At 40.1% G+C, this 12,346-nt stretch overlaps 1 protein-coding gene across 1 annotated transcript in view; it reads left to right on the forward strand.

The window, feature by feature from the left end:
- Window positions 1-12,346, forward strand: part of LOC311295014 (NACHT, LRR and PYD domains-containing protein 12-like) — a 127,572-nt gene that overhangs the window by 27,149 nt on the left and 88,077 nt on the right. Inside the window, exons 4-5 of the mRNA XM_084416182.1 lie at window positions 3,378-3,551; window positions 6,235-6,408. Of these exons, the coding sequence (XP_084272308.1) occupies window positions 3,378-3,551; window positions 6,235-6,408 (348 nt within the window). The remainder of the gene's footprint in view (window positions 1-3,377; window positions 3,552-6,234; window positions 6,409-12,346) is intronic.

Below are 12,346 nucleotides of genomic sequence, written 5' to 3' on the forward strand. Positions count from 1 at the left end.
AATTTTCTCTTTCTCTTGTGTTGTTTGATCACCATTGGTATCACAAACAGCATGCGGGTACATTAAGCTGCTCTCCCTTTAAGATGAATGCCTGGACTTAATATACACTGCTCAAAAAAATTAAGGGAACACTTAAACAACACAATGTAACTCCAAGTCAATCACACTTCTGTGAAATTAAACTGTCCACTTAGGAAGCAACACTGATTGACAATCAATTTCACATGCTGTTGTGCGAATGGATTAGACGACCGGTGGAAATTATAGGCAATTAGCAAGACACCCCCAATAAAGGAGTGGTTCTGCAGGTGGTGACCACAGACCACTTCTCAGTTCCTATGCTTTCTGGCTGATGTTTTGGTCACTTTTGAATGCTGGCGGTGCTTTCACTCTAGTGGTAGCATGAGATGGAGTCTACAACCCACACAAGTGGCTCAGGTAGTGCAGCTCATCCAGGATGGCACATCAATGCGAGCTGTGGCAAGAAGGTTTGCTGTGTCTGTCAGCATAGTGTCAAGAGCATGGAGGCGCTACCAGGAGACAGGCCAGTACATCAGGAGACGTGGAGGAGGCCGTAGGAGGGCAACAACCCAGCAGCAGGACCGCTACCTCCGCCTTTTTGCAAGGAGGAGCAGGAGGAACACTGCCAGAGCCCTGCAAAATGACCTCCAGTAGGCCACAAATGTGCATGTGTCTGCTCAAACGGTCAGAAACAGACTCCATGAGGGTGGTATGAGGGCCCGACGTCCACAGGTGGGGGTTGTGCTTACAGCCCAACACCGTGCAGGACGTTTGGCATTTGCCAGAGAACACCAAGATTGGCAAATTCGCCACTGGCGCCCTGTGCTCTTCACAGATGAAAGCAGGCAGCAGAACGTTGTCCATGGCGTCTCCAGACTCTGTCACGTCTGTCACATGTGCTCAGTGTGAACCTGCTTTCATCTGTGAAGAGCACAGGGCACCAGTGGCGAATTTGCCAATCTTGGTGTTCTCTGGCAAATGCCAAACGTCCTGCACGGTGTTGGGCTGTAAGCACAACCCCCACCTGTGGACGTCGGGCCCTCATACCACCCTCATGGAGTCTGTTTCTGACCGTTTGAGCAGACACATGCACATTTGTGGCCTACTGGAGGTCATTTTGCAGGGCTCTGGCAGTGTTCCTCCTGCTCCTCCTTGCACAAAGGCGGAGGTAGCGGTCCTGCTGCTGGGTTGTTGCCCTCCTACGGCTTCCTCCACGTCTCCTGATGTACTGGCCTGTCTCCTGGTAGCGCCTCCATGCTCTGGACACTATCCTGACAGACACAGCAAACCTTCTTGCCACAGCTCGCATTGATGTGCCATTCTGGATGAGCTGCACTACCTGAGCCACTTGTGTGGGTTGTAGACTCCATCTCATGCTACCACTAGAGTGAAAGCACCGCCAGCATTCAAAAGTGACCAAAACATCAGCCAGAAAGCATAGGAACTGAGAAGTGGTCTGTGGTCACCACCTGCAGAACCACTCCTTTATTGGGGGTGTCTTGCTAATTGCCTATAATTTCCACCGGTCGTCTATTCCATTCGCACAACAGCATGTGAAATTGATTGTCAATCAGTGTTGCTTCCTAAGTGGACAGTTTGATTTCACAGAAGTGTGATTGACTTGGAGTTACATTGTGTTGTTTAAGTGTTCCCTTAATTTTTTTGAGCAGTGTATATGACACTCATCCATTTTCTTTCTCAATTGTTTACAGCACACAACGGACTGTGTTTACGAGGATACTCACCGAGTAGAACATTTTGACTTAATTTTACATGCACATGTCCGTTTAAGAATGAAATAAAGAGAAAGGGGACTGAATTCGGCGTTCACGTGCTGTCTGCGTGGCTTTGTGTGTGCGCACAGAAAACAGAGCCCGAGTCCTCTTGTGCTTCATGCCTCACTCGACTTAAAAACGTGCAAATGATAAACTTTCACTCTATGATGGTTAAACTTTGCAAATAATCCACGACTATCCATCAATCCATGACTATCGTGGTTGCGCACATCACGATATCGATTCTGAAACAATATATTGTGTAGCCCTAGTCAAGTCAAGTCATCTTCATTTATATAGCGCTTTTAACAATGTAGATTGTTTCAAAGCAGCTTTACAGAGATAAACGTATAATTTAAGGTAAGATTGTTATTTAAGGTAAGAAGTTATTTTGCAGCTAAAGTTAGTTTTGATTGATTCGCTTCCATCGCAACAATCATTTGTTATTAAATTAGGGGCCGCCAAGACGACACCATTCTCTCTACACAAACTTTAAGCGCGATCCTGTGAGAAACGCTGATGGCGTTCATATGCGCATATGTGTGCAGGTTTGTGATTCCCTACAAACCAAGCCTAAACAAATTACTGGTGTTTCCTTATAGGTTTGATTAAGAATTTTATTTTATTTTATTTTATCAATTCGGGGTAGATACGCAAATTGAGTTTTCCCGACGACGCTTTATCTGTAGAGTGGTAAAGGGATCCTCCATAGGGAGAGACTAGTTGGCACTTCAGCACTGCGTTGTCATCGGGTCCAGGCGAAGGTCCTTCGTCAGATCTGGATACGGCCTGGATCCGGCAGGCCGCGGGAAGACCTTGGGATAAACAAAGACACTAAAATTAGCGTAGATGCCCTAGTATGAATGTGTTTAGTATGAATGGAATCCGGACATACTACATCTGCCATGTTGTCATTATTATGTGACCTACAAGCGTCAGTTACATCGCTTCACTGCCATTCATAAAACCTCTTCCTTGGCCTCATGGGATAGTAAAGTTTCCACTGTATGTGCACTTCAGAATCTTGCCAGAAGTAGTAGGTTATCCGGCGACTTTTTGCTGACTGGTTTTCAAATACTATGTATTCAGACTCTGTTAACGCACAGTTTTTGGCCTACTATATAGTAGGGAAGTATTCGATTTCAGACTCAGTGTCAGTGTTTCTGTGACCATACAAAGCATGTGAACTTGAGGCACTCGATTGGCTGTCCATTGCTAAGTATCTAGCCGTAACATTTTAACACTGTATCTTTTCACACTGTGCAAGTTTGGCACTGCAATGCGGGATTAACCGCACAGAAACGGCTCTAATACTGCTAAACTCACTTTTAACTTACAAATGTGAGATATTTCTTTACCCAGGGTTAAAAGCGGGGTTAAGAATGACTATAACCAGTGGTTAATTGCAGTGTGAAAAGCCCTGTAAGAACATGTACGTGCATGTAATGGGAAAAAAAAGTGCAACCCAGGCCTTCCCGTTCTCTAACGTCTCTCCAGTGCTCAGAAGCTTCTTCATTATTAACAAAGGACCGAGCTCTTGACTGACCAGAACCTTTTAACAATGGTCATCTCTTTTTTCAGATTAACAGCCTGTGATCTCAGTGATCAGCAGTGTGAAGTTGTGGCTTCAGTTCTACAGTCATCAAACTCCTCCCTGAGAGAGCTGGACCTGAGTAACAATCACTTGCAGGATTCAGGACTGAAGCTGCTCTGTGCTGGACTGAAGAGTCCAAACTGTGGCGTCAACATACTGAGGTTTGAGTTTCACATTCATTCTGTAAAGTAGCAGAAAGCGATTTCTGTGAAACACTGTCAATATTTGAAATTGACACCCCTCCTTTCTAGTAGTCTGTCACGCGAGAATAAGTTAATAAGCCAATCTCGTCATTTTGAAGAACAAAATTTCCATCTTATCAAAATTTGTTATCGATTAACTTGCAGTTGGTAAAGGCGGGATATTAGAGAGTAAGGAGATCAAGTCAGACGTGAAGATGTCAAAGAAGCATGTGTGTACATTTAACAAGGATCTTCAAAAAGAGTTTATCCAGTTATTATGCGCAGTAACTTGAGAAAAAAGAACTCAATGTGGTATCGCGTTGAATGACACACCAGAAGTGCTCTCTCAGACAGTGTGCAATCCCAAATCAGGGCTTTTCGTACATTGAAATTTTTTTGACAGCCTCCCAAACTAATTTTTGTCCTACCAAAGCCTTATTTGATCAGTTATTGTTATTTATTTGTGAAAGGGCGCATGTTGACTGAGATAGAGAATGAGCAAAGAGCCCCTCCCCCCGCACGCACTCTCTCTGTTTTCAACCAAAGCAATGTCTTTGTTTTCTCTCAAATACATATTAATCAAAATCAACAATGATGATGTTTTGAAAGAGCTGCTAAATCTGGTTCCCTACAAATCTGCTGGGCTAGACAATCTGGTCCCTCTCTTCTTAAATCTATCAGCCGGAATTATTGCAACCCCTATTACCAGCCTATTCAACCTCTCTTTTGTATCGTGTGAGTTCCCTAGAGATTGGAAAGCTGCCGCGGTCATCCCCTTCTTCAGAGGAAGAGACACTCTAGATCCAAATTGTTATAGACCTATATCTATCCTGCCATGTCTTGCTAAAATCTTCGAAAGCCAAGTAATAAACAGATCACTCAGTATTTTGAATCCCATCGTATTTTCTCTGCTATGCAATCTGGTTTTCGAGTTGGTCATGGACGTACTTCAGCTACGCTCAAGGTACTTAACGATATCATAACCTCTATCGATAGAAGACATTATTGTGCAGCTGTCTTCATCGATCTTGCCAAAGCTTTCGACTCTGTCAATCATCGTTTTCTTATTGGCAGACTCAACAGCCTTGGTTTCTCAAGTGACTGCCTCGCTTGGTTCTCTAACTACTTCTTAGACAGAGTTCAGTGTGTAAAATCGGAGGGCCTGCTGTCCAGTCCTCTGGCAGTCTCTATGGGGGTGCCCCAGTTTTCAATTCTTGGGCCAACCCTATTCTCTATATACATCAATGATGTTGCTAGTGCTGCTGGTGATTCGCTGATTCAATTGTATGCAGACGACACCATTTTATATACATCCAGCCCCTCTTTGGACTCTGTGTTAATTAACCTTCAAACTAGTTTCAATGCCATACAACGCGCCTTCTGTGGTCTCCAACTGCTTTTAAATGCTAGTAAGACTAAATGCATGCTTTTTAATCGAACACCTTCCACAGCTGCCAACCAGGCTACCATCACTACTCTTGACGGGACTGATTTAGAATATGTGGACTCTTACAAATACCTTGGTGTCTGGTTAGATTGTAAACTCAATTTCCAGATTCACATTAACTATCTTCAATCTAAAATTAAATCTAGAATTGGCTTCCTATTTCGCAACAAAGCCTCCTTCACTTATGCTGCCAAATATGCCCTTGTAAAACTTACCATCCTACCGATCCTTGATTTCTGCGATGTTATTTACAAAATAACCTCCAAAACTCTACTTAGTAAACTGGATGTAATTTATTACAGTGCTATCCGTTTTGTTACCAAAGCCCCATACACTGCTCATCACTGCGATCTTTATTCTTTCATTGGCTGGCCCTCACTACATATTCGTTGCCGAACCCATTGGCTCCAGGTCATTTATAAGTCTTTATTAGGCAACATCCACCCGAAGTATGCGTTCTAGCAGGTATATTTCACTGGCTATCCCCAAAGCCAACACCTCTTTTGGCTGCCATTCCTTCCAGTTCTCTGCTGCCAATGACTGGAATGAATTGCAAAAATCCTTGAAGCTAGAGTTCCTATCTCCCTCACTAACTTTAAGCATCAGCTGTCAAAGCTGTTTATCGATCACTGCACCTGTTAATAGCCCTTTTATTTCCGTTTATTGTGCACTCCATTATTTTTATTTTGCACTTCATTATTTGCATTTGCATTTTTTGCCCCCTGGTCACCCTACATGCACAACATCTAACAGCTGGTGCATCAGACAGTTTGAATAAAAATGGATGAAACAGCTGTGCTTCAGCAACAACAACATCATACTTTGGTTCTGTAAAACAGCAAAAAACAATGTTATTTGCATATCGAGCATCTGTTTTCAGGCCTTGGTTTCACTTTATTTTAGAGTCCTTTTCCTCATGCACATACTATTTACTTATTACATATACTTATTAATGTTATAATAGTAATTACAATAACTGGATACTAACTAGGTACCAACCATGAACCTACCCCTAAACCTAACCTTAACCTATGCAGTTACCTTGTATTACCCAGTACTTTCTAGAGTAAGTACACTGTAAGAACATATAAGTGCATGTAATGTAAAATAAAAGTGCAACCCAGGCCTTCCCGCTCTCTAACGTCTCTCCAGTACGCAAAAGCTTCTCCATTATTAACAAGCTCCATTATTAACAAGAGTCCTCTCTTTTTCCAGATTAAGAGCCTGTAATCTTACTGATCAGCACTGTGAAACTGTGGCTTCAGTTCTACAGTCATCAACCTCCTCCCTGAGAGAGCTGGACCTGAGTAACAATCAGCTGCAGGATTCAAAACTGAAGCTGCTCTGTGCTGGACTGAAGAGTCCAAACTGTCAACTCAACATACTGAGGTTCGAGTTTGACTTTAATTCATTAATTAATGTTAATAATAATGTGTGCTTTATATAAATGTATACTACGGGGGCTGTTGAATGCATGAATCTGATTGGTTGATGAATAGGGGTGGTTGAAAAAAACCTAGAGTTTTGAACTCAACAATTTCTTTTGACCAATTAGACTTCACATGTTTTCAACATTGCACCCTTAAGTAATCAACTTTACACACAAACTCAACTCATTACTTTGTGTGGCAGAAACAACTCAATTGAGTGAAAGTAACTCAGGTGAATACACATTAGTGTAACATAGTAATAGTTTATATATTGTACTATATTGTATTAACGCAATATATTAACGCAATATATTATTTCATATATGTTTCAATATATTTAAACTAGTTAATATATTGATTAGGGGTGGGGGTAAAAATCGATTCTTAGATGCATCGCGATGCGGGACGTGGACGATTCTGAATCGATTCACAAATGTCAAAAATAGATTTAAAAAAAAATTAAATAAAAAAATAATTCTAATAACGTAACATTGACGGAACGCAAAAGGCGGAACTCTGAAGCAGACGTGCAGTGCGTGGACAGTCTGTGGCGTGCACATAACAGAGTCGCGCGCATAACAGACGCATGATGGCTGAGCGCCAAATTCGAACGGCACCCTCTTCGTTAAAAGCTAACGTATGGAAAATTGGTAATTTCATTGCGATCTATTTAGTATTTTTTTGTATGAGAGCTAATTTCTGTATTGTTTAGTTTTCACATCAATATGCTGTAAACCGATCTGTATGCAATATGTGCAATCCCAGCAAACACAGAACGTTGGCGCAACGTAGCCAACCTTCTAACAACGTTTTAACAACATGGCCAAAAGGTTGCTATAACTATGTTGTGTGGTGAAGGTTGTCACAGCGTTGTCACAATGTTGACATTGAACCACCGTTCAGGGCCATATTGCTTAAGGTTGTGCCTAGGGTGTCTGGACAACCACTGGACTACATAATGTACTCGTCACTGCCCTGAAGCGCGAAAATCAGCCTTTTAAATTCCAACCACCTGTTGGGCTCATTGTGTTCTCATTCATCATCGAGCAAGGATACGTGAGTATTGCGTTTAGCCTACCTATCAAACACAACCTACAACTTTAATTTCTAATTTGATTAATGTTGCATCGCTCGCACTGTTTAGTTTTTCGTTTGATCTTTCCGCTATTTAGTCTCATTCGTTTCTTTGCTCCTCTGGATTTGTGGATGTTTCCCCGGTGACACCTTTCGGCTACTGTCCGCCATATACAGACCCGCGGTTTTGTTCATTAAATGTTCTGATCTGCCTTTGCTTTTTATGTTTTATTTATTATACTTAAAATAAATTTGTATATTCTTTTTTTTCTTTTTTTTTCTTTTTTCACAAATGTAGCCTATGACTTTTGGAAGTGCAATTTGATTATATGCAGTTTTAATAAAGTTGAATTAACGAAACCTTCTGTCATTTTTACTCTTCAAAGTGTTGGCTACACTTGCAGGTGTTGATAGCCCCATTAAATAATAATATAGATAAACAATAAACGATAAAAAGTATATAATTATCTAACAAAATGCACCATATAAAAATATTGTCAGAACGTCGTCTCTCAGTTCCTGAATGTCGCGCAACAACATTGCTACAGCCCTATCACGTCTTACATTTCTACGTTGTTACAATGTTGCGAGCACGTAGACAGCGGCGTTGCCATAGCAGAAATGCAACGTGCCAGAGACGTTGCCACAACGTAAATGTGTTTGCTGGGATGCCAGTCACAAAAAGTTATATTTTGACTGTAAGTTACTCTCTGCAGATGTTCATTCACTTTCTTTGTGTAAGCTGTTTTTGAATGTGGTATACAGCAAACATTTCAAGTCATAACTCTTTATTATTTAGTTGTGTATAAGAGCGGCTTTGTATGTTACTAATTATTCAGAATATGCATAAGTCCACACAAGCATTATATGATAGCTTCTGGTACATAATTCTATATTTTTTAACGAAAACTGTTTATGAATTTGCTACAGCAAAATGTTTTTTTGTCTGAAGGATTATATTGCTCATTGGAAATAACAAGAGGATGTTGGTTAGAAGTCTATTATTAAATGCTAGAGATTCAGAATATGCTGAAGTTTGTATTAATTTACTACAAGTATGCTGCTAGTACAGGCACACATTTATTTTCCTGTTGGTTCTCAGCAATGTTGGGACATATGCTGGCAAATGTAACCTTACAGTTGACTTGCCAAATCACTTCCATTTGTTTTATTAATCAAATTAATATAGGAAGTATTGGAAGTAAGTTTGTTATGGGTCATCATAAATACTTTGCTTTAAAAGTACCAAGTAGTAAAAAAAAATGTTAATAATCGATAATCGTTACCCTCTGAATCATAGGCTAATTGAATCGAATCGTGAGGTGCCTAGAGATTCCCACCCCTAACCATTTTGTATTATAAAGAAGCACTTTATTTTTGTTCCAACTTATTTTATAGCTAGCTACTAATGAGTAGCAATTGAGAACCAGACAATGTTTTTGATAAAAGGCACTTCCCTGAGAACTGAACTTAATAAATGTGAAAGACACTTTAATGTCTCCGTTTGTCATTCTGTATAGCAAAGCAGATGAGAGTAGATCATGATCAGAAACCCGATAAGAAATCATTATGAATAAAATCGAATTGTTTTGAATCGAAAATCTTTTTGAATCGAAAATCGATTTTGAATCGAATCGTGGCCTCAAGAATCGGAATCGAATTGAATCGCGAGATGGTAAAAGATTCCCACCCCTAATATTGATCATGAACCCCATCAATATCAAAGGATCGGTCCATCCTTTTGACTGAGGCAGCAGAGCCAATCATCAATATTTCAGTTGTGTTATTATTTAACTTGAGGAAATTCGGGGACATCTAATGCTTGATATCCCTGATATATGCAGTAACTGCAGAACTGAATGGCCCTCATTAAATTATGGATTTTTTTTTTTTTTTAAATAGGTCTATTTGTGGAAAAAATATGTAATATTTGAGTTACATAAAAGCTTTTTATTTGTTTTCTTCATAATTGTCCTTGAAATAGTGGTCAAGAATCCCCCCACCCCCAACACAAAAATGGTTTGGCACTGATAAAAATTTTATGTTGTCATTTGATTTGAAGTTCAGTAGGCTACGCTCAAAATGTCCGGTCAGCACAAGTCCGGTGCTTAGAAAAGGAAAGAAAAAAGAAGAAGAAAATTCAGGACTGGGAGATTTTCTAAACAAATATTTAAAAAAAGGTGGTAATGGTGAAGCTGGAACTAGTAAAGTCAACATAGAGCAAGGTAAGAAACAGCGCGGCCAACGTTTAATAGACTTGTTAGGGGTTTTCCTGCATTGACATATTTTTTGGCGGCCGCCAAAGCAAATTTTTGTCCCGCCAAAGCCTTATTTGATCGGTGAGTGATGTAGAATAGAATGACTGCTGCGACTGATAGGACGCATTATGCCTAGTTCACACTACATGATTTTAAGCCCGATTTAAGCCCGATTTGCAAGTTAACGAGCTCGCCGACAGGTCAGGCTGTAATCGCGTGCAAATCTGCGGGTGATCCGCGCTCGCCAATCTTTGAGTGTGAAATACTTAACGACGCATCAAAACCCCTCGCTGACACATCGCCGACGCGTCGCCGACGCCAGAAAAATATCTAGCATGCCAAATATCTGGAATTGTCGGCCGACTCGATAGCCTGTGGTGTCACGTGTCGCGACGAGCAACAGCCAATGATCATCTTGTTATGATATTACAAAAGCCCTTTGTATTTGTAACCATCGTTGCCAAACCACAACAGGCAGCTGCTTTTTCATTATAATGTTTTACTCACTTCCAAATCTCTATCTGACAGACAATCCCTGCTGCCCGCGTGTGCTTATCCATCCGTTCACCCATATTCTTTTTTTTTTTTTTTTTTTTCTTTCGGGGTTCTAAACAGATCATTGCACAAACAATATAGGCCTATATATAGGCCTATATATATATATATATATATATATATATATATATATATGGGGTGTGCGTGTGCCGGTTTCAGAATTGGTATGACGGTTATGACTTGAGTCAAATGACATAACTCATCGGTTATTATATTGCCTATTTCCTTTTTATTTTATAAATAGGCCTACATGCAATTGGTTGATGAAACATTTATTAAAATTAAGATACAATTTGTACAAAACGAAATTCGTTTTAAATAAATTATTTCTACAAAGCAAAGTGGTAAAAATCATGTCTCACGATTTACAAAACAAAACTTCATTAAGTGGTAAAAACCCAATATAGCATCTTATGATCCTATCTTTTATTACAATTGTTTTTGAGCTAAAATGTAATACACATCATATATACACACTGTATATGTTTCTTTTATCAAACATGTTTGGGGCCAGTCAAGGGGTAATTAAACTGCACGATCAGTTATCGGTAATGATATTGTTTATTATTGCAAATGTTTATTGCTAATGTTTATTATTGGAAATGTTTTTCATTTGTTTAATAAATCTCATAATGATGGCACATCACTATATCATAGTCATAGCTTTTATTTCTATCTCAAATGATTGAAAGAATCAATTACAGTTGGAAACGTATAGACCAATAATAACACAGACTGTCAACAATTGTTTTTAATTAGTATTTAAACATTCTCTATAATAGAAAAGATAGAAATTTAAAAATATTTTAATAACACGTTTTTTTGCGGTTATAGAGTTCTAATGACGGTGCTCAACTATATATATATATATATATATATATATATATATACCAACAATTTTGTCCCGCCGTCCATTTGCCATTGGAATGCGCCAAGACTTGTTGTCAGCTCCTGTAGTGTGTAAGCCCCTGTTGCAGAAGATTTACGTAGTGTCACATAGTCTGAACACCACAACGACTTCAAGACTCCAGAGCAAGTCATGTAGTCTGAACAGCACAGCGATCTGCCGACGTTTAAAGTTGTGTAGTGTGAACTAGGCATTACGAGCAGAGAGCGCCCCGGCCGCGCGCGCGCACTCTCACGTCTTCAAACAACACGTCGAGCGCTGTCTTGCTCTCTCCTTCGCGCATATTAATCAAAATCAATTGATGCGATAGTAACAGGTCGGAAGACCGCAGTTTGACGTGGAGCATTTGGACATTTTTTCTCTTGAATTACCGCGGGGTGTGAATTGTGCAAAAAAAAACGTTGCCTTATCTTCTCTAAAAAGGGGGGGGGGCGATCTAAGATTATCTCGTCCCGGGCCCAGACAAGACTGTCAGCTGGCCTGACTCACACAATCAACACTTCATACAAATTTCATCCCATTTGTGAGCTCAACCTGGCAACCTACAACCCAGTTGCGCTGTTGACATCTGCGCAGGTAGTAGTTGGGAAGTTGGATAAGCGTCACTGGTAGAACTGGGAGAAGAAGACTCAGTGGTAAATATTTAACGCAATTAACGCAGCATCCGTTTTTTCCGGTCATCCTTTGGCTGGCGTCACATTATATGATGCGCTCTTATTCATGCAAATGCTTTTAAACCATTCAAGACACACACACACACACAACGCACAGAAAGACCAGAATCGAGTTCTCTTTCGGCTTGAAGTTGAACGAACGCTAACACGTGCAATTATGTCAAAATGTCCGTTTTGTCGTGTATCCTCATAAGAGCAGACTGAGCAGTCTTAAATGAGTTAAATAAAGTCTTAATGAACGTAAAAAGTTGTGAGAGAATGAGGCGCGTGTGAGATCCGTGTCTCTGTCAGCAGTGGCAGATCTTAAAGGGACAGCAGCCAATGAAGCTTTCTGTCAGTAAAGTTAATCAAAGAACAAAGGGAACAGAGGATATTACTCACTGCTCTTTACTAAAGAACTTTTGTAACTTTAATAAGAATTAATCTATA

Source organism: Rutilus rutilus, assembly GCF_951802725.1.
Source record: "Rutilus rutilus genome assembly, chromosome: 1".
Taxonomy (NCBI): Eukaryota; Metazoa; Chordata; class Actinopteri; order Cypriniformes; family Leuciscidae; genus Rutilus; species Rutilus rutilus.